Source organism: Spermophilus citellus (genome assembly GCF_964194105.1).
Source record: "Spermophilus citellus genome assembly, chromosome: 10".
In the NCBI taxonomy this organism is placed as follows: domain Eukaryota; kingdom Metazoa; phylum Chordata; class Mammalia; order Rodentia; family Sciuridae; genus Spermophilus; species Spermophilus citellus.
The window spans coordinates 113,243,366-113,267,614 of record NC_138197.1 but is presented as its reverse complement, the minus strand read 5'-3'; the positions used below and the strand labels follow the sequence as shown (position 1 = coordinate 113,267,614).

Here is a 24,249-nt window from a genome sequence, read left to right as displayed (position 1 = left end):
CTAACACCAAACACTGGACTCTTAGGTCACACCAATGAATCACTTCTACCACATCTACCATACTCCAGTACAGCTAAGCAGGCTGTGCACTGCACAACTTTAGGACCTACCATTCAAACTGCTGTCATCACAGACTTATACTTTTATTTAGACAATTTCTTAGCAGATGGCAATGAATAATCTTGAGAAGAGGATACGTGTTTCTAATTTAAATAATAGCAATAGTTCATTAATGGTCTGTTTCTTTGTTCTAAGACACACACTTCATTTAGAGGCTTTAACTGCCATAACATTTCTATCTCAAGCCAAAATCTAGCACTTATGACTTCCACTAGGATTCCTATTCCTGCCCCAAGGAATAAATAGAGAGAATGAGAGTCAGCCTCAGAGAATAAGGGCCATTCCACAAAGTCACTGATTCTCAAACTCTAGCGTCCTTAAGAATCTGCATAAGGAACTTTAAGAACTCCACATCCATAATTCTGGTTGAATGTGTCTGGAGTGAGAAGCAGGAAGCTGTATGCTTGGCGAGCACAAGAAGTGATCCCTAAAAAACCCTGTCAAACAGCTATAAGGTCTCCTCCACCTGTTATGCAGGACAGTCTCTTTCCAATTTGAGATTTCTCAAATCCAAGAGCAATATAGAATAAAGAACTGAAACTTAGAAGATGCACATTCATTTGAGAAAGTAAATTCAGAATGAACCCCTCCCCTTTTCTTCCTATACGTTCATAATGATAACTGGATTAGCACCTAATCCCTTAGGACTTTATGTACTGTAACAAGTATGGCAGAAATGTAGCTGAAACAACACTTTTTAAATGATCACTTGTTCTTATATTTCAAAGGGCTGCTACAAATAAAGGTGACAGGAGCAGGTAGTATATTATTAAAGACACTTAAAGTTACGTATTTCTATGCATTAGAAAAATAAATATCCTGAAGACTTCTTTTTAATCAAGAGGCAATGCAGCACAGGGGTTAAATGCCGGGACTATGAGGGCAAAACATCTAAGTCAAATCTCCAACCCTTACCATGTGACTGAACAAGTTGGATGTGGTGAAAATGAACACCACGAGCACATGAATCTACTTGGGTGGATCTCAAAAAATACAATGCTGAGTAAAAATCAAGCTGAACAGGAATACACACGGTATGACATTAATTACACAAATTTTAAAACAAGCAAACAATACTCCATACTGACTCAGAACGCGCACATAGGTAATAAAAGTGGTAAAATGCCTGAAATTTATAATCAGATATAAGTAGATATTCCACAATGAGAAAAGGGGTTTTATGCTCAAATAATGGAATACATGGTACTTTATATTTCTTTGGAAAAACACATTGCTCATAAACAAATCAATTCCTCTGAGAAATTTCCCAGCAAAGAATTCTACTGTGTTCAATCCAAAGCCACTCAAGGTCCATGATCATGGTATCATTTTCTGATACACAACACCAGCATCACACAGGACAGAGTTTGCTAATGTTCCAGATTTTGCCAATAAATAAGGGAATATAATGAATGTAGGTAGTGGGTATGGGAATAAGAATGATAGAAGAATGAATCAGATATTATTACCCTATGTGCATATATGATCACATGACCTCTGTAATCCTACATTGTCTACAACCTGAAGAATGAGAAGTTATACTCCATTTATGTATGTTGTGTCCAAATGCACTTACTGTCATGTATAAATAATTAGAACAAGTAAAAAATAAGTGAATATAGATGTAGATATATATCAGTCCCCAGAACCCCATTCAGATCTACAGGACAACACAATGCATGATGTACAGAAGTAATTCAAATACTGTAAGAAAAGAATAATAAAGAAGAGGAATAGCTACTCATCCCCCACTCCTTTCTCCTCTTAAGCTCACTGAGAACTTCCCAAGGGCCACAGCTATTCTAAGTGCACTGTGATCAGGTAATAACTCATTTATCTGTCAAAGGCATTTGCTGAGTAGGCCATCCCCTCTCTATAAATCTATGAATCATAACACATTCAACTATAAATCTTTTTAAGATGTTTAACTAGCTTATTTTTTTTAAATAATTGGATTTTTTCTAGAGTAAAAGCAAAAGGTAGAAAAATGTTCCTGTAATGCATACAGAAACCATAAATTCTCAAGTTTTAAACATTTAAAATTACTTCTACAACAACCTACTGTGATTTAGTTTTATTTAACTATATTCTCTACAATGTGTTGTAATACCTTTAATATTGGAAGAACTTCCATGATTCTTTTTGGAGTCCCAGGGAATATCTTAATCTCTGTTTTTAAAGGTATATCTAGGAAAAAAAGAAAAGAAAGAATAAAAACAAGGAAAAGAGAGAGGAGAGAGTAAGAGAAGAGAAGAAGAAACAAAGGGGAAGAAGGAAGGATCAGAGGAGAGAAAAGGGGACATATAGCAAGAAATCGTAATCATAATAAATTCTATTAATTGCTTATCTTTTTAATTATAATGATCTCAGAAATAATTCAATACTTTAGAATATGACAGAATACTAAATTGCTCCTCTTGTGTGATTACATTTTTTTCTGTATATGAAGCCAGCTAAAAGTGTCTGGCAGAGCCAGAAGCAATGGTGCCCCTGTAATCCCAGCACTTGAGGCGGTGGGGACATTTAAGGCAGGGATGACTTAAATCCATGAATTTGAGGCCAGCCTGGGCAACCCAGTGAGTTCTCATCTCAAAAAGAAAAAAAAATCTCATTGTAATACAATAAACCAAATAATAATCTTGTTTATCAACAAAACAATATCACGGTAGACATTGGTCTTCTTAAACCTACTATAAAGTCTACTTTAAAATACTCAGAACAGAATAGTATAGAAGCCATATAAATTTAGACAAATATCAGAGAAGACTAGTTTGAATTAGAGGGATATGAATCATAAATATTTATATGACAATGTTGATTTTATAATTTTAAAATGTATTTAATAATTCAAACTAAACAATGCATTACTTAAAAATCTAATAGATGTCTTAAAGCAGACTATGGTAAGTAATATAGAAGAATGGCTTGTACTTTAAGTTCAATGTGCCAATAAGATGATGAGAATAACATTCTTAGAAAATTTATAAGAATTTATATATCTAGCCCACATTACATCAACATATTAGTTCTCAAATTTATAAAAAGGATTTCATGCTCCAAAATCTACTAGTTCTTTAGAGGTGAAACATTGTAACAAAGAATTAATACCTGAGATTATATTTTGCCCATTTAAAATTAACAGAATAAAATAATAGTCTTTCTAAAAGTAACGAGTGAACAAAACAATACAATTAAGTAAGAAATGGGTTTTTTAAGTATTTTTTAGTATTTCAGTTTTATCTCAGATGATAAACATCAATGAAGCACAATGCTGACATGCCTAGTTTCCCCTAACCCAAGTTATCCTGTGCTCTGATTTATGCTTGTCTCTTTATGTTCAAATGTGTGTAAGTTAATGATCCCATCTTTCATTCGGTATTTTACCTGGATGTTTTTTAAATTTTCTTCTTGGGCTTCCTAAAAACTCTAATATTTCACTTAATCGTAATGTGACCTCTGCCACCACTGCAATGTCAATGTCTTCCAATTTATAGTTGTGAATCACTTCATTTATCTGCCACAGAAGATAAAACCACTAAAAAGAGAAAATACAGAGCAAAACTTATTAAAATAGATTACATTGTAGAATTAGACATTTTTCAAAACTTAGTACTTCTTTGAAATCACCAAGTTCTAAGTATGAAGAAACATTATACAGGCCTCCTTATTAATACTTCCTAATTATAAATAATAGAGTGATACTAAAACATAATATCTAATAATAAACCCATATAAATTGATAAAGAAGATTCACACACATACAGCTCTAATGGCAAATTTATGATCTGTTATTTTTATACATCACAAAATGTTATCTATATCCTCAAAATTCTTATTCTCCCTTTAAAGCAAAATTTGATCAAGATCAAAGGCCTTCAAATTAGTGGGGTTAGATAAGCAGGTGTTTCAGGTTCCACTCTTGATGCCTTAGAAATCAACTTTCACGCCTATGTCCCCAGCTGAGCATATAAAACCAACCATCACACTTTGGAACCTAAAATGATAAAGCAACATTTATGCACCCACATCATTACTTGAAAGAGCACATAATTTTAAAAAAAGAAAAAACACACCTACGTATCTTCATGTAGCTAACCTTAGGAGACTCAGAATCACTAGAGCTAAAATATTTATTACCAGAATATCTTCTCTTAAATTTCCAGTTTATAATATTCAAATGTTCAACCCTGTTCTTACCACAAAATAAACAGCTCTATTAAACAGTCCAAAAATATGATTGCAGGAAGAAAACATGAAACTACTTACTTATTTGTATTTTCTATTATTCATCTTCTTAATAATTTGTCCAACCTCCTGTGACCTTAGACATACTATATTTATTCCTCCCTTTAAAACTGAAATACTAGCCCACTCCCCAAAACAATACCAGGGCAGAGGTTCAGGAAAACACATTAAAGAAAAGGCTCATTCATCACTACAAAGAATATCTTTCCAACACCATCCATCTGCAAATGATTATAGTTATTAGGGGCATAAATAGGGAAATTCTAGATTTGAAATATATATTGAAACTTGAATTAACAATAACAAAAAAAATCTGAAGGGGAAACAAAAAAGAAATACCTTATTATTGTGGATTTTCTGGGTGAATTTTTTATAGTCGTTTCTGGACATACTGATCTTCTGAATTCCTAATTTGCATTTCTGCCATAGGAACATTATCATGTCCACAACGATTTCTTTATCAGGCTGAACATCCTGAAAACAAAAGTGATGAAGTAAATGAACAAGTATGATAAGCTGTATGTATGAAAAATTACAGTGTGCCAGGTGACACTCCTCAAGCTTTATCTATATACTGACTCATTTAACCTCATACCAACCCAATAAGCTGAGTGCCGTTACTATCTACCTCACAAATGAGCAAACTGAAACACAGGAGATGAAATTGCCAGAAATAATAAGCAGACCAAAGGATCCTTACTCTTAACCAAGGCTTATTCTGTCTCTCTAAAAAGTCCCAAACACTTTAGGCAAGTATGAAAATCAATAAGTTCCATCCAATTTTGAAACTTTTCTCTTTTTCAGAATCTTGTATTCAGATAATAAAGGATGGGGGAGGAGGATAGTAATTTGAGAGGGAAAGGTGTTGGGTAAAGGATATAGTAGACAAGGTATGGGAGAACTTCATACCAGGTATGAAGTTCAAGAGCAATCCAGAACTAGTATGCTTCTTGGCAAATCAAAGTTACTAAATTCTTTTCAAAAGAAAACCAAAGTTGCTCAGTATATGAAGTTCATGATTTAAAACTACCAAACTCTGAGCTCTTTTGAGGCAGCTTTAGGATTTAATTTGACATATATCACACTGCAGTACAATGCTTGGGAACATAAAAGTTAGAACATCAATAAATGTTTACTGAATTTAATTGAGCTGAACTAAGACATAATTATTTTAAAATGGACAGATGAAAGTCCCTTACCCTTTCAAACCTTGATTGTTATTTTTTGTTAAGTTCTCCCACTATACATTTGGCTGAAAATTACATTTTCAGCCAAGTGCTTTCCTTTCAAAAATTAAGTACTTGTCACATGTTATAACACATTCTAATAAACCCAGAAGAAATGGGAAATACTTTAACAGCAGAACTTCTTATATCCCTTACTCAGTTTCACTTCCCTGGGCAAAAGCTTAGTATAATGCTCGGTAATGGTGGGTCTCAAATGTAATTGTATATCAAACCAAACTTTCAAACAAAATTCCATCAGAATCTCAATATTATATACAGAATTAGTAAAAACAGGTTAGGGTGCTGCTGCTCAAATTCGGGCTTCTGAGGAACTTCAGAGAAGCCCTGGGGACCCCTGGAATTCAGATGGAAAACTAGTTGTACTAGTTGTACATGAGCATTCATAGCCATGTATAGACCATTTCTAAATGCAGACCATCATGCGAAAACAACTCCTAGCAATAACCAGGCTTTCATCAGGGGCTAAAGAGCCCCTTCTCACCAAGCATATTAGCTCTCCCTTTAATTTAACCACTGCCCCATTTTTTTCATCACTAGAAACACAGCTGGCCTTGGGATTTCCCAACAAGAAACAGAGTAACACCCAAAATCTTCATTTTCAATAATAAAAAGAAACTTAAAATTACAAACCATGATCTAACTCAAGAATTAGTTAGGTACAAAATACATAACTTTAGGTACAAATCCTGTGATATTTTAAACCTGGTCCTAAGTTAGGCATAATCTTGTTCCACATTATTAAGTTATTCAAAAAAGATAATTCACCTGGGGAGAGTTACAGACACAGACATACAGGACAGCTGCCAAATGAAAAATATCTTCTGAATATCCATAATTCCTCACATAAGAATCTGCATTCAAAAAGTCAAAGAAAACAAAAAGTCAATCATAAAACTTCAAATGCCAAAGACAGAGAAACACAGAAATCCTTCAAAAAAAATGACCCAAATGATATCTGGGCAAACACCATGTCAATAATTTAAATGCTTCTATATCAAAATGAATCGAAGCAGATCTAACCCAATTCAAATAACTATTACTAGTATTAAACCACTATATGTAAGTCAACTATATGTTACACTATATGTAAGTCCAAAGAGAAATTGAAGAGGCTTACAATATTAAAGTACATGTAAAATGGGCAGCTGAAAGAAAAATGATAAGAATATCTATTCAGAAACCACTAGAAGAAAAAGTGCCTCATGACTTGATCCAAATGATTTACTGCAACTGAGCAGCCATGCAATGCCTTAAGAGCAAGGGAAAATATGAACAATGAAATTAAGTAATTCTCATTGGTCTAAAAATTAGATCAGGATTTCAATTACATTAGCAATAACTTTTAAGTTATTTAAGTTCTACAATGGAAAGTGCTACAAGCTGGAGAGAGGGGAGACCAGATTTGCCCTTACTAAAGTGAACCAGTTCTTTTGCCCTTTGATGCAAAGCCCTGCTGGCCTCTCACTGCAGCAAGTCAGCAGCTAAGAAGAACCTCGTTCACCTCGTCAAAACTGTCACCAGAATGGCATCACCAGGTACCCACCTATTTCTCTGATCTCGCCACCTATCTACTCCCAAACTCCACCACTTCCACCAGTGCCCTCCAAATACATATGCCCACTGGCCATTCCTTCCATGGATAAGTACACCCTTCCCTCAGGGGCTTTGGACCTCCTGTTCCCTCTGCCTTGAACATTCTTTCTCTCAATTCACCTAGAAAGAGCATCTTTTATCCAATAAAACTAAATTTTTCAAAAAGGTAAATAATGACTCACCATGTGAAACTACATGCTTTAAATAAATTTGAGCTGACTCTCCTGCTTTATAACTGTCCAAAGGAAGTATCAAACCTTTGCTTTTCTTTAGGTTGATTAGTGGTTCGATTGCAATCAGAAGAGTTAAATCCTTCTCTGCTTGCTTTGACTGTGGATCATCCTGCCTCTTAGAGAAGTACATCCCACAAGTTAAACAATAATCCAATGTCATTTTAACAAAACAAAAACAAATGAATGGTTTTGCATATATTACCTGGAGAAAATAAATAAGCTGCATAGCTAAAGATTCAAATAAACCCCATTCTTCATAAGTAAATGCTAATTTTATAAACTTTACAGCAGCATCCAGAGAAATAACATTTGTTCTTTCTATCATAAGCTCCGTAAGAGGTGTGTTGGGAAAACCAATCGTTCCACTTGGACCAATACTTGAAACTAGAAAAGGAAAGGGAGAGGTTTGAAAAAGCATCCTTGCAAAGAAATGTTGGCTAAACATTAGCTATCAGACACTGCCAAGTGCTAGGAAACAATGTAAAGGAAAGGACACAATCCCCACCTTCACTGAGTTACACTCAAGAGGCGCAAATAAGAAATCTAAGTGGGCAAAAACAGGCTGCTGCAGGGACAAACAGGAAGAGCAACCAACACAGGCTCGGCCAAGGAAATCTACCCAGAAGATGCATGGAGAGGCAAACAGAATTAACAACAGTGGACTTGCCAAGTGGGCAGCTAAGTGCGGACTGGAAACTCGAGAAAGAGATCTTTAATTGGAATATATAACTTGTAGAGTCACAATTACACATTCATCATAAATGGCAGGATCCACTGTAGGCATTGAATAGCTGCAGAAGAAACGTCAAAATTTAAGAGAAGAGCAGAGGGAGAAATGGCACAAAGGGAAGTGGTTAGTGGGAAAAGAGCACTGTAACAAAACTGCCAAGAGTGAAGAGGAAAAGCGACCCTCGAATAAGCAATGAGGTTGTCCAGGACATTCTCTGTGGGGTGTGAGGGACAGAAGTTTTCTGATACATAAATTTCAAGAAAAGAATTTAGAACAGTGAAAATAGCCAATTCCTTTAATAAATCTAACTGTACCAAGGAGAAAACTTATAGTAAGGAAGCTTGAATGAGGAAGTGATATAAAGTGATTGCCTGGAAGGAAATAACTGTCAGACAGAGAGGAAGAGGAGGAGGAACCGCCCTTCCTTGGAAAAGAAGATGCAGAGGGGGCAATCATTAGGGTTTGAGTGAAGGGAGTCAAGGAAATTCTCACAAAGAACTTGATTTTTTTTTAAGAGATAAGCCCTAAACTGGCACCAGAGGCTCTCTGCCTTCAGATGAGTGCACAGGCATACCCCACACACAGACACACACACACACACACACACACACACACACATCCCACACACATACAACCACACAGAGGCACATGTCATATCACAGATGCACCACACATAAACACAATCTCCACCAACACCACACATGCAATTATATATATACACTCCTGCCACACCACACACACACAATGCACAATGTACACACGCCACATACAAATGACAGAATACATACACATCACTCACATACAACCACACTCAGAATTATGCCATATCACACAAAACACATACACAAACCATGCATTACACACATGCCACATCACACACAGCACACATAACACACATACGCATGACACATTCCACACACATGCATGCCAAATACACTACACACACCAACACAACACATTCTGCACACATACCACACACATATCTGCACACCCCACACCAACACACACATACACACCATGCCACATACACATATTCATACTACACACCACATACAAACCATACCAACACACAAACACACCTACATTACACATACCACACCAGACACACACACACACACCACATGCATGCCACAGGCATGCCAACACCACGAACACACATATTGCACACACATATACACCATATGTATATACCACATAATTCAACACACACTATATGCACATATCACACACACCACATACAATACACATCACAAACCACACACATGCCCCATACCATACTACACACATGTTCACCACATGCACATGCCACAGACATCCATACCACACATAATACACACATACATACTACACACACCAGCATACCTAACACACCACACACACATCACACACACAAATGGCACACACCACAAACACCTACTCTCAATACACATACACTCACATGCACAACAAACACACTCACCACACATACTTCACATGCAAACACACTACATACACATGCCACACACACCACACATCAACACCCCATATACACACACCACAGACTACACCAACACACATGACACACACAAATGCACACCATATACACACTAATGAAATTTGTAGACACCTGGTAAAATTGATGAAATAAGGGAGAAAGCAAACAGACCAAGGTCAGGAATGAAAAAGAGGAAACCACTGCAGAGCTACAGAAATCAGGATCATAATGAGGTATTATGACTCTGACAAAAATTGTAAGATACTGGTTAAAATATAAAATTTTCAAGTGATAAATGGTATAAGATACCATTTATCAAACTGGTAAAAGATTTAGAAAAAGAATGAAAATGAAAGCTGAATAATTTCATATTTATAAAAGAAATTGAATCCATAGTTAAAAACTTCCACAAAGGGAATTCCAAGTCCAGATGATTTTACCAGTAAATTCAACCAACATTTGAGAAGAAATAACATCAATCCAGCACAAACTCTTCCACATAATAAAGGAAGAGAGCACAGTTCTCAACTCACTTTATGAGACCAACATGTTCTTGAGGGTCAAACCTAAAAATAACATCATAAGAAATGAAAATCTCTCTCTTGAACAAAGAAGCAAAAATGAAGTAAACACTAGCAAACAAAGCAAGCAATATATAAAAAAGTCAAATCCTCACTTAGAAATTAGATCTATTCCAAAAATACAAGGTAGCTAAAAATTAGACTTTCAATGCAATTCACCATATTAATAGAAATAAAAGAGAAAGCCCTTTGGTAAACACAGTGAATCATGATAAATACAGAAAAGACTTTTGATAAAATTCAACAACTTCAGGATAAGAATCAAACAAAAAAAAAGACACTTGGAAAACCACAAATAAAAGAAACTTCTTTGATCTAAAAAGGCTCTCTATAAAAATTCTTTAGCAAATATCTTTACATCTTTTTTTTCAGTGCTGGGGATTAAACTCAGGGCTTTACACATGCTAGGCATGTGCTCTACCACTAAGCTACACCTCAAGTCCCAAGCAAATATTTTAACTAATGGTCAAATGCTGGAAATGTTCCACCTAAGATCAAAAGTGAGACAAGGATGACTGAAGACACCACATCTTTCCCATGTGTTCACTGAAGATCCTAACCAGTGCAGGAGTCAAGACATGAAAGAAAAAAGAAGTTAAAAGATTAAAAATTGGAAAAAAAAAGGATATAATTTTATTATTCGAACTATCAATTGATTAAAGCAAGGTTGCTGAATTCAAGGTCAATATATAAAATGCATAAATTCTTTATCAGTTTCTCATAACTATCATGTTAAAATTTTTGTTAATCACGGCTACCATAAAATAGTATCTTAATATGTTGTTTACTTATTAAAAGTTCTTTCCCAGCTATAAACAGTTCTGAGACAACATCACGAAGTTCCACTTCATCAGATACAACAGGACCAGTTTGTAGTATTCGCCTGTTTGGATCAGAAAGAGCCTCCAAGACAGCCAGAAAGCGGGATGCGGAGTTATCAAACATTTCATCCAACAGCCGTTCTGTGATGGTACGTGGCCACAGCAACTGGAATTAAAAAAATATACAGTCCATTGTACAAGGCAAACAAAATAATGTTCATTTATCTAACGCTGAAAGAAAGAGGTTAGTTTAACAGTGCAATGGCTGCTTCTAGGGTTTCCATTTTTTGAGATGTCACTCAACTCCATTTAAGTTTATGTCATGCTGCTATTACATCAAGACTTTGCCATTTGTTTCTATGTTTCTGTTTCCAAGGTTGTTTATTTGGGTCTTTTTATTAAGGCAGCCTCATCTCCATACACTTTGTGGTACCTTAATTACAGCCTTAAGGGACCAATATGCAAATTTCGGTGGCCTAACTATCACTTGGGTGCTTTTCTTAGATTCAAGACCAAATCTCCAGACACGCCATAGATCTGAGTAGGGCACTGTTTCTAAGCACTGCAGGAAATTCTAATGTAGAATGTCTCAAACTCAAATTTGAAACAATGATTTACATTACTAGACTTGTGGTAGTTAACTTAAGGAAGAGCTGATCAGCTGTGTTCTCATAAGCTGGTGACTAGCTAGGCCTGAGTTCCCAGCCACTCTGCTCTGTACTGCCTTGGATGGCTTCACCGCCTGCAGATAGCCCACCTCCACACTTTATTTTATCTGACAAATGGCCTGTTCTCTGCATTTAGGTTGCCTGGAAGTTAAGACCAGTAGCTCTAGTTGGCATTTCTAGAATCCATATTCTAAAAACAATATTTTTCATAATTCTCTTGGGGGGGGTGTTTGTTGTTTATTTATTTTGTTTTTGTTTTTTCCTCTTCTTGAGGCTTTGGACTATTTCCCCCCAAACATCAGCTTCTTAGCTTCAGCTTCTCTAAAAACTCAATAAAAATTGACCTCCATGCTTTGCCCTTTCTTTCCTTATAAACAAAGGAAAGGGCTTCTTCTAAGATTTGTATTGTAGATTAAAGCAGAGCTTTCAAGTATATATATTTAAAAAGCACAATGAACTTTCTAATAATTAGAAGTATTCAAAATGAAACCATAATTTTTCACCAGTTGGTGAAAAGAATGAATTTGTTCACAAAAATATAATAGAAAACAAGCAAAAAGGAATAGAACATTTATCAGAACTATAGACAAATACGAAGTAAAATATTTTAAAATATAAATATTTATAATATCTATAAAAATGTAAATATAAAATATAAAGATGAAGCAATAAAAATAATGGATTGTCAAGTATGACAAATGAAATATGAATTTCTATAAAAATAATAAGTTAATGAGTCCATTCAAATATATCTTAGAGTAAAATATCTAGTAGATCAATAGATTGAAAGAAATCATTAAAAAAGGAGATAAAAAGAGTAAACACATTTGTAAGAGAAAGGATCAAAGAAATAAGGTTAAAATGACAAGCCATTCAATTGTATAACTGAATTACCAAAACACATTTAAATTTGCTAACTGATTTAATAAAAAAAAAGTTCCAACAAGTAATATCAAAATAATAATACCTTGCGATAAAATTGGTACATGCAGGTTACCACCTTGAAAATAAGAGTACCCATATTGGAAACACTTTGGCACTATATGCCAAGAGAAATAAAAATATTTGTATGCCTTGATTCAGAAATTCTACATTTTTAATTTTATCCATAGGAAATAAAAGAAAGAAAAAATAGCATTCCTGAAGACGTGAGTTACATCAATATTTATAATAATAAAAATTGGAAATAACTAAAATAATAGCAGTAAAAATAGACAATTTGGGTTACAATCTACTGCTTAGGATATATTATACAACCTTTCAAAATGTTAGAACGGATGAGAGTCTAAATAACACAACCCACATAGTCCATTCCACCTCTAAATGCTGTGGTCTCCATGAATCTACTCCATGAGATATACTATGCTAACTCTCCAACATACTACACCTCCTCCAGTTGAAATCTGCTGAGGGCCATTGCCAAGTAGGAATGACGCATCGATATTTCCTTGCCAGTGTACCCCATGTTAAATGGACTTGCCTTGGAAATTTGCTGTGACCTTGCATGTGTGTTTGAGAAAGGTGACCCTGCTCAATGACCAGGGTGGATCCAGGTTTTAGGAAGTATCCGGGTTTAAGATAATTTGGTTTTAAGGCATTCCCGGTTTAAGACAATAGGGGTTTTAGGGAAGTTGGAGGTTGAAGATTATTGCTGTTGGGATTAAGGTGTTCCTGCTGTTTGTTCCCCTTGACTTCTCGTGAGATTCAAATGGGATTTGAAAAAAGCCTCGTGGAGTAGGTGAATTGTGCGGGCAGAACTTGGATTTCGGGAGAACGTGTGTGTAGAGGCCGGTGTGAGTTCGGGAATAAAGAATTGCTGTTTGAATCTACAAGGTGTGTGGTGGCTCGTGATCTTGTGCCCAGCCAAGACATTGGCAGAAATCCACTTCTTGTCCCCATCCAACTTTGCTTACTTTGGCCTCAAAACTATGATCATGCTCTGCTTCTTTACTCAGAATGTTCTCTTCTCCTTTTCTAAGACCATTCAAAAAGCCAAGACTGTGACTTAGTCTTTTCAGCATTGCACTATACTTAAAAACACAGGTATCCAATACATGATGGTTGAATGCATGAATGAATAATAAATAAACAGGCATAATAGTTAATATTTACTGAAGACCTACTGTGTGCAGGAAAAACTTTATGTATAAGTCATTTAATCCCCACCATCATTATTTTCTTCTTAAAACTTTTCACAAGATATAATTTTGTTTATTTATTATATAGTTTCTGCACTAAATGTAATCTCACCTATCTTGCTCACATAGCAGACATTTTTAAATTTTTTATTAAATGAATCACTAAATATTTCATCTTTAGGAGTCTGAATTAGTAGTTCTTCAAAAAAAATTTTGAAAGTCAAAATAATTTATTGTGAGAAAAGAAATTAATTACAAATAGAAGTGTTCTCAAAAATAGATGTAAGGTATATTGAAATTTTTTTATTTTGTGGAAACATAATAAAATAATTTCATACTTATAAAAGTAGGACATTCTGCAATACATGTCAAGGTAATATGACATTATTTTAAAAAGGGCTAGTCTCTGTTAGCTAATCTGTCAAAACTACCCACTAAACAATTATAATTGTTTTCTAAAAAAAACATAGCACCAGAATTTCTCATACCACAATCATCTTGAAGGAAACCAGGAATAAATGAGCCTTTAATGTAATTTAAATGGAATTTTATACATTTTTCTTTGAAAGTATATTTATTTTGCTATCAGGATGACTGCAAGTCCTAATGTGCTAAGTCATGACAATCTTGATGACAATATTGAATTTTGGTTTGCAGAGAGGAAAAAAAACACTGATAAGGAAAAAAAATTACACCCTACCCTCTCACAGAAACAACAGCATTATTATTTAATAATACCAGCAGTTCATTCAAGGCATCTATGATTAAGTTATCACTGTCACCAGTTACATGCCATTGATCAGTATGGAACAGGATTTTAAAGGAATATATGATATGTACTTCTAGGCTGGGTATTCATAGACACACTAAAATCGCATTCAAACAGTACCATGATCAAGTATCAGTACTTAATTATCATGATTTCTTTAAAAGAACAAGAAGAATTTTTTTTCTAAATGTCATAAGAAGAACTGAGGAGAAATAGCCCAGTTCTTGGAGCAGTGAGACAATACTGGACTGAGACGCAGATTTTCGTTGTAGTTCTGCCAGCAGTTAGCGTGTGAAGTTGAGCCAGTAATTTAAATATTCCAAGCTTCATTTTAATCATCCGTAGCAGAAAAGAGCTGAATTAGGTGATTTCCCAAGTCCCCTCCAGGTTCTGAGACTCAGTAACTCTTCTCTTGAAAACTACTCATCTTCTTCCCCCTCACTTTCATTTTCAGTCCCTACAGAGAGTTGGTGGCCATATAGGACAATAAGGGACAACTTCCAAGAGACACCAAACTGGACCTTGAATCATATGGAGCTCAGAAAGGCAAAGGGGGGCAGGGACCCCCACAAGGCATAACTTTATCTCACTCCCTCCCCTGTGATAGTCCCTAGTGCTATTTGCCAAAGATACACGTTTTTGGTAGGGGCTGTGTGACTAGTTGTGACATGAAAGAAAGGGCTCAAGTCACTTCCATGCAGAGCATCATGACCCAGGCAGGATCTTCCAGAGCTCCCTTCCAGATCAACAATTTTCTAAATAAGTGCTGCTGCTCAGCCTGGCCCTGAGCAGCTGCCAGAAGTTCAGAGCCCTGATAACTCTACCAGTATCAGGCTCCAGTGGGAAATCACCTGTTTTAAGCCACCTAAGGTGCGAGGCCTATTTTCTGCTGCAGTATAACCTAGTTCCTGAACTCTCCCAAAGGAAAACCCCAAAGTGATTAGAATGGGTGCCTCTTCCTTCTGTCTTCAAAGCACACTAAACCAACAACACTAAGCAGTCAAAGCAAGGGCCCATGCAGACTAAGTCAGAAGCCTGCTCATTTGCAAGACCCTGTTCATTCATACCTTTCCCAGGCTCTCCCTTACCCTCTCAACTTAACATTGCAAAACTAGGATTGTGCTAAGGAACGAAAAACTTTTTAGAGAAAGGAAGACAGTGAAGCCATATCTAAGGTGGGAAAACATTCTTCTCACTATTTGCCTATTGGTGCAGAGAATCTAGGGCAGGATTTAATCACTGATGACTATTAGAAAATACAGAATAATAATACAAATGCACTGCCAAAAGAGTCTTAAATAGAGAAGAATTTTTAGACTTACACTTTGAGCTTCCTTTAGATTAAGTCTTATCTTTGGTCTAAAGATAGTTTTGACTTTTCTTCTAGATTCAAATACTCCTCTTTTGAAGATCATCACCGCCATCTGCCTCCAACAGAAGAATATATATGAAGTAACCATGGAACACATTTCTTTACGACTAATATTAAGTACCTAATCAACTGTGAAGTGCAGTAAATTTCTTTTATTTCATGAAATTTTTATACCTTTATTGTAGCCTCTCTAAAATATCTTTTGGATTCATCCTGTGATTGTGAAGAACTCATTAATTCCAGTTGCCTTAACTCATCAATTTTAGCTAATCCACGCCGAGCAAATGCCTGTGCACAATGAAAATAAATTCAGTTCATAATAAGTTAGAACACAGTGATTAAAAATGTATGAAGATAATATGTTTTGTCATCCTAGACACTTGATTTAATCTGTGAATTAAACTGCAGGCTGCTGCTGACTCCTGGTAATACAGTAGCTATCCAGTCTATCATTTTCTTTAAGTACCGCTAAACTCTACAGGTCTAAACTTATAAACTTTCACACAGGCTAAATTTATGAATCATGAAGTTCAAAAAAAGTAAGGAAAGCTAAAATAAAGGTAAGATAGTACCTTCAGATTGTCATTTCCTTGGCATTACTTACACACACACACACACACACACACACACACACACACACACACACAAAACCATCCTCAGGTTCTCTTCTCAAATCCTAACCTTCCTATTATAACATACTGTATAATCTATTCAATCGTTCACACTGTCCACTATATTGTGAGGTCCTTAAAGGTCTCATTCATTTTGCACCCCAATACCCAGGATACAGGGAGTATTGAATAAATATCTGAGGAAGGGAAGGTGGGAAGAAGGCAGTCTTATCTAATCATGTCACCAATTTATAATTCTCTATAGAGATAATAACAAGAGTTTAAAAGAGATGTTAGAGTTCAATAACAAGCATTCATGCCAATTATTTTAACATTTCTTTGCAATATTTTATTCATAATTTATGATTTTTAATGAAGATGCTTCCAGACCAACTGCATATTCACATGCATGGAGGGTTAAATTCTCCAATTAGCAAGAATCCCAGCAGCTATCAAATGATCAAAACTCCACAAATGTTTCATTCCCTGATAATGTTAACATCTATAGAACAAAATGTGCCACCCCTGGTATACTAAAGATAACTATCCATGTATGGTGAATAGTTTCTAGAATGTATCCTGGGCTATAAAAGTTCCCCATGAGGGTTGAATTAGTCTATTCTTCTGCCCTGAGGCCACTGCCTTCCAACACTTCAGAATTAGTCTAGGTGGGAAAAACTAATGTAAAGAAACTTTCAGTTAGGCCAGATGATTTATCTGTGGTTGTGAACAGAATACAAGCAGGTATTTGTGCAGCTCTGAGGGCTGTGTCCTGCATAAGACTCCCAGACCAAGCTATTGAATAAGGACTGAGAGCTCCCCCGTACCCTTTTGGCCCAGAGGCAGGGGTGCCTGTTTCCAGTTTTCACCAAGATCTGGCCCAGTGACCAACTCAATACCAAATACTATAGAAAAATTGACCTCCCTCCCCCCATGGTGCTGGGGACGGAACTCACAGCCTCAAGAGTGCTAAGCATGCACTCCACCACTGAGCTATACCCCCTTTTTACTGTACACAGAGATACTGCAGGAGCCAATGGAAGCCCCTGCTGAGGTAAGTTGTATTTCAAGTACAAAGAAAAAAAAAAAAACAGAATGTAATAACAGCGGCTGGAAGCAGAGGAGACACAATGTAAAACAGGTGGTACTGAATACAAAGCTAAACAGGAACGGGCTTACATGTGTGAACAAAAGGAGGAAAGAAAGATACTAGAAATTATTTTCAGAAGACAGGTGAAGAGGGTGGAAGTTAATTGAGCATAAAGGAAAGAGCAGAAAGTACAGTAGGAAATCAACAGCATGGAACGGCCATGCAGACTGCTTCAAATAAAGGCTGGAACTGAGGCCCTGGCTTCATTTCAATTCTTTTGTTGTTTTTGTCTTGTTTTGTTTTCTTGAGGGCATCCCAAAGAAGAAAATGCCAAATAAGCTGTATTTCAAATGCCAGAACCACCAGAATTTAAGTCACCTACCTCCCCATGGAAACCCGCTTGGCAGTCATAGTAGCACTGGCAGACAGCGGTGTAAAGGGTGGCTCTCCATGTCAAGTACCTGACAGACAGGAGCGAGACCGAGGACTCCATACACATGCTGGCCCACAGCAGGTATTCCAAGGCCTGGGAAACAAAGGGCACAATTGAATTTATGGCCATTTTAATGATGATTCTGCTGAATATCACCAAATTCTAAGTGGTGAGCAGAAGGTGCTGATGACTTAAACCAAAAAATACCATTAACAGTGAGTCAAGAGAAAACCAATATTAATAATTCAGAGAACTCAGGATCTCAAGGTAGCCATTTTGGAACATGTTTCTTAGCTCCTAAACTCAACCTGTGAGTCCAGTTCATTTTTATTAAAATGAATCAAGAGCCAACATTAGTCCAGGAGTTCCCTCCAAGGATACAATTGTTATTGGCTGGCCTGGAACCAGGATCTTATTCTAGTATAGGAAGGTAAAGAAAATAGGAAAAGCTGGGATCCAGCGATGCTTAGGAGAAACAAAAATTAAGATCAAATAAATCTGGGTTCCAGTCCCAATTTTACCTCTCCTGATCACAACACAGCAGAGCTATTATGGAGAAAGAGATGAATACGTACTAGTATGGTATTTGGCATGTTGCAAGCATTCTGCTTATTACCAACATAATTATTTCAAAGGTACAATTTGAAACATAATGGTGGGAGAAGGATCACAAGGCTACTGCTCTGTCCATAGGAACATACATAACAGCTTCTGATGCTCTTCTAGCTGAATGGCTTTTCCCTACAAGTCCACTGGTTAATTCTTCCTTGACAAATTCTTCCCACAAACGCTTGATACGGAAACACTATGACTGTGATCTTTACCCTTTCTTCAAAAAGATTCCAAAAGCTCAAAGGTTTACTGGATTACATTATTTTTCACTTGATTTACTATAAGAAAGGAAATGTGGTTTCTGCTCCACATATTATTATAAGAAATATTACTGGGGTAAAAATAAGAATCTGTTGAGTTAAATGTGTCAGAATCTCAAATTCTAAATTCTATCCATGAATATTCCAGCCCTCACCAAGTAGATGATGACCTGTCTCCCTGGACTCTTAGGATACCTCCTGTGTTTACATATTATATGTATACATATTATCCACATAAATTTCTATGCACATATGTACAGGTTAATTATCTCTGATCCAAAATGCTGGGAGCAGAATTGCTTTGGATTTTGGATATCTTCTCATTTTGGAATATTTGCATTATAATAATGAAATATTTGGGAGATGGGACCCAAGACTAAACACGAAACTTATTTATGTTTCATATACACTTTACATGCATAGTCTGAAGGTAATTTCACACATTATATTTAGTGCATCTAAATATATTTGACCCATCACATGAGATCAGATATGAAGTTTTCCACTTGTGGCATCCTGTTGGTGCTCAGAAGTTTTAGATTTAGAAGGATTTTGGATTTTCAGATTAGGGATGTTTATCTGAATCACACATCATATCCAATTGCATTAACATTACATGTGTGACTCCAAAATTAAACTGTGATCTCTTTGAGAACTGGAACAGTGCCTTATTTATTTTTATATCAGCAGTACCTGGAATATGGCCAGGTACATAGCAGATATTCTCAAGTATTATTAAATGAATTCCATAAACAACCTCGAAGTCAACAGAACCAGTCACAGGAGAGCTGACAAGTATCCTGGATTCTTGAATAACGATAATAAATTTGTACAACAGAATAAAGCCTCTCTTCCAAAAACCAAGTAGATCTTCAGTAGTTGAGGAAATATTTTTTAAAAATATATCTGTAGTGGGTCAATGACCCACCTTGAAAAGGTAAATCATTGACATCCCTCAGCTTCACATACATAAAGCAAAACTACCAGCTTGGCAGGATTGTTTCGTAGTTAAAAGTAAACTTAAAAACACCAATAATATTTAGACCCCACTATCATCTTTGAGGCCTCAAAGACATGGTCTATAATGTATACACAAGCAGCTCAGCAGAAATCCAAGGGAAAGAAGGCTGAAAAGGCAGAATTCCCCACAGTCTGGGCAGTTTTAATTCCAAAGGAAAGAAACTATTGGAAACAGATCAGAGTTTGACAACAAATTATAATATTCTTTGCTCTTCCCTGGAATCTCTCACTAGCATGTAAATTCACTTAGGAAAGGACCTTGTCTGTCTTGTTCACTACTGTAGCCCCTGCCCCTTGTACTTTAGCTAGTAGATAACAGATAGGTAGTAGTTGTTTGTTGACTGATCAACGAACCTACATTGAAAAGTTTCAGTTCATGATTCTAAATGTGGAGTCAACCAATCATAGATTCAAAGAGATGAAAGTCACTCTATACCTCTCCCCCACCAACATCGCCCCACAACTCCCTTTCCTGAGAGCTCCTGTGTCCAGTAACAAGGAACCCACCACATGGTGGCAGAAGACAGTTTTCAAAATGAAAAGTACTACCATAAACTAAAAGAAAATCCACCTTGATAAACCTCCAGTTATGACTTCAGGAACAATCCCAAATAATACAAAACCTAACTGCCAAAGTACAGCCTTCCAAGAATCTGAAAACACCTATGCAACCTGCTCTGTCCTCCAGATCTCTCTCCAGGATAAATTCCTGAATATTTCCAGACCTCCCTTCTCCAACGTAGTTAGTCTTCGGGAGCTTCCCTCCAGGTATTCAATGCCCAATTTTAAGGGTATGGCTAGACCACAGGATGGTAAAAAGATTCAGCCCTGATTCTGGACACTATACTCTGGTAAGTCAGCCTGAGTTTACCTTGAACTGATGAAAAATTCACAGTCCTCACACCTCTTGAACTTTTTCACGTCTACTGTTCCCTCACTGCCCCTATTTGGATTTTTGCATTTGAATCATTGTGGCTGGGGTTGGAGGTATAAGATTAAGCCATGTATAAATTACCCCCTACAAATTCACATGTCTTTCCAAAATCCCTCAAAGCTCCTGGTATTAGAAATTTCACATTTCAAAATAAAAATAGCTTCAGCTAACAGTTGTTCATATTGTATTCGGATTTGTCTTTAGAATAAGAATTAAAGAAAATCACAGATTTTCATGCCAGAAGGAACTTTAAATTTAATCTAATCCGATTCCAAGAGGCTAAACTGCTTCTAAGCAAGAGACTGGAATTGAGGACTTTGAAGTCCCAAGTGCAACATTCTTTCCACTACACAGAGCAGCTGTGACAAAGGGGAGAAGCTAGCCAAAAACCACTTGGAGTCCTAAAAACTCTTTCAAGTTTGAAGATTAAAAGTAATTTCCCAAAATAGGCTGGGTGCAGTAGTGCATGCCTATCATCTCAGTGGCTCTGGAGGCTGAGGTAGGAGGATCACGAGTTCAAAGCCAGCCTCAGCAACGGTGAGACACTAGGCAACTTGGTAAGATCCTGTCTCTAAATAAAATACAAAATAGGGCTGGGATGTAGCTCAGTGGTCCAGTGCTCCTGAGTTCAATCCCTGGTACCCAAAAAGAAAAAGTAATTTCTCAAAATGACTTAATTTGTGGCATTTTTTTTCTTATCCCTAAAAGCTAGAAATAATTATTTCTATTAATAGAAATAATTGAGATACATAAAGACTATTCTCTGTATACAAAAAAAAAATACTTTAAAACCCAAGTTATATTCACATCCCAAACTTGAAACCAAGCAAGAGCATGTTTCGGTTATCAGTAAGGGAAAACACACACATACACACACACACTCACACACACACATATCAATCAGGTTAGCCACAAGATGGCACTGCAGCCTTACTTATATCAATTTATATTTGAGGAAAAGAGAGTGAAGCAATTTCAAAGTTGATTTGGAGTTTGTGCAACGGTGTGTGGAATAACTTGACAATTACTGTTCAAGCCAAATACTTCACCAAACTATTTCAGTTTTATAGTAAAATGAAACAGAAATAAAGAGGTTTTTTTTTTAGAATGAAATGATTCTATGTATTCTTTAATGTTTGCCAAGTACATATACAGTTTGTTTTAAATGCCAGAAGAGAATCAAGATTGTTCTATAAACAAAAGCAAAGTTGACGTATGTATTTATGGTAAAGGGTTTCATTAAAATAAAATCCCTATATTCTTTAAGCTTACATTGGTGCCCTGCCTCAGCACTAAATTGAGTTTCAACTGGGGAAAAGCCCCTGGTTAGTCCAAGTCTTCAGGATCACTTTGAGAATTGAGGGTAATATTAAAAAAAAAAAATCAACCTCCCAAACAGTTACCCCACTTAAGCAGGTAAATCTAATGGAAAGGATTGTGACAGGATTCAATTTAGCAAACAGACATGCATTATTTGAAAGGTGATGAATGCTAGCACAGTGTGACATTGGTTCTGGCCTCAGCACCACTCTAACTAGATGTGTGACCTTGAACAAATTAAGCTTTCCATTAAATTAAGATGGAGGTAATAACAGCTCCTTTCTCAAAGTGGCATCTGAGGATTAGATAATGTATGCAAGTGCTCAGTAGCATACCAGATGGTAGGCACTCATTCAACAGATGATGATGATGGTGGTGGTGGTGGAAGTGGTGACAGTGCCCACCGAATCTTAGACTGTGGTATTACTATGAAGGCAAAGCCTTCACACAGTACCTGGAATGGAGTATGGACTTGGTAATAACAGAGGGTAACCATAATGCCTAGATATATAAATGGAAGTTTAAATTGCTTTGGAATGACACTAAGAATAGCCTGGTCTGTTTTTCATCTATTTTAGGCTATAAAAGACTTGAACTCTAAAGTCACTACAGAGTTAGTGTCCCTGAGACCAGGAGGTCTCTGATGTAGTGGAACCTCACAGGGTTTGACTCCATTAAGTGGGCCCATTAAAGCCCATTTATAGATTAGTATCCAGTTATCAGAGAAAACATTCAGCCTTTGGTTTTGCTGTCATGTATAACTGATTAGAACAAAAAAATTTTTTTTTTTAAATTTAAAGCCCATTTATAATTTCAGCCCAGGAATCAATTTAGCAACCAGGGTTTAGAAATTTCTGGGTGAAAAGTATTAATTTCCTTGAAACCTGCTGTATTGAACAAACTGAAAGAATTTCATCCTGACCTTCAACTACCAACTGTACAGCCACTCCCCACCCCAAAATTCTTGCATGTCTCACTTTCCCCACGCCCATCCTACAAGACTGGAACCATACGCCTGACCTCCTCCACTTATTTTTTCAGACACAATCAAGTTACATGAGAGAGGGAGGAAATGTCTTACATAGGTTATAAATAAGAAATTATTTTAAGATGATTTTCACATTAAGTTAAAATTCTCTCAACATTAATAAGTACAAACACTAACAGTCAAATGTTGGCACAGATATCTCTGCCCCTTCAAAGTTTTGGCAAGCAAACACCAGAGCAGACCAAACTATGATGGCTTCTGTGAAGCAGTATTTGTTGCTACAGCAAGTGCAACAGAAGTGTACAAATTCTTTTTAGGAACTCAACTGGAACTAAACATGGAATTGCTCAAATAATCTGTAGGCCAAATTTATATTATACTGAGGGACAGTATTCCCTCAGTTTAATTCACACTCAAAATGCTGGCCCAGAGTTTGTTCAAGTGACGTCTAAGTTCTTCTCAACTCAAGGAACAAAACAGAAAGAGAACATACCATTCGTGTTATCTGTTGAGCATGCAAATATCTTGCTTCCATTTTTGTTTTTTTTTTAAGTGTTGTTTACTTTTAAGATACTTGTCTGTTTTGAAGAATTAAGGGGAAGAAAGGTATCTCTCCTGTGTGTTAGAATATTCAGGATAAGCTTTCACAAGCAATAAGGGAAAATAAAGTAATAATGTTTCAGACGCCAACAGCAGCTCCAGCAGGGTCTCCATGGGCCTACATTCCAAATGACCAGAAAATGAATGCAGAAAATATATATGTCTCCTGCCAACGAAAGTGCACCAACATTTCAGGGAAATCAACAGAAATGTCAGCAACTTCCTCAAGCTAAAACTGAGCACTGAGGACTGGTAAATGAGAAACTTATTATAAAATTAAGTCTCCTTGCCCTCCTTTAGGTTTTTGTTCACTCAAGTAGCATGTGGGCTATAAGTAAAGTCCAAGAACCATATAATATAAATAGAGTAGCCATAGTTTATCATCTAAAC

The 24,249-nt window shown here is 36.3% G+C and overlaps 1 protein-coding gene across 1 annotated transcript in view; it reads right to left on the bottom strand.

Annotated features, from left to right (window-relative positions):
* The window catches only part of CFAP54 (cilia and flagella associated protein 54), a gene marked incomplete at its 3' end in the record, with an annotated part of 282,789 nt that overhangs the window by 241,803 nt on the left and 16,737 nt on the right, over positions 1-24,249 (bottom strand). Inside the window, exons 6-15 of the mRNA XM_081309497.1 lie at positions 18,075-18,218; positions 16,166-16,279; positions 15,942-16,043; positions 11,012-11,210; positions 7,641-7,822; positions 7,388-7,553; positions 6,378-6,463; positions 4,705-4,839; positions 3,505-3,655; positions 2,231-2,307 (exon numbers count right to left, since the gene is read on the bottom strand). Of these exons, the coding sequence (XP_081165623.1) occupies positions 2,231-2,307; positions 3,505-3,655; positions 4,705-4,839; positions 6,378-6,463; positions 7,388-7,553; positions 7,641-7,822; positions 11,012-11,210; positions 15,942-16,043; positions 16,166-16,279; positions 18,075-18,218 (1,356 nt within the window). The remainder of the gene's footprint in view (positions 1-2,230; positions 2,308-3,504; positions 3,656-4,704; positions 4,840-6,377; positions 6,464-7,387; positions 7,554-7,640; positions 7,823-11,011; positions 11,211-15,941; positions 16,044-16,165; positions 16,280-18,074; positions 18,219-24,249) is intronic.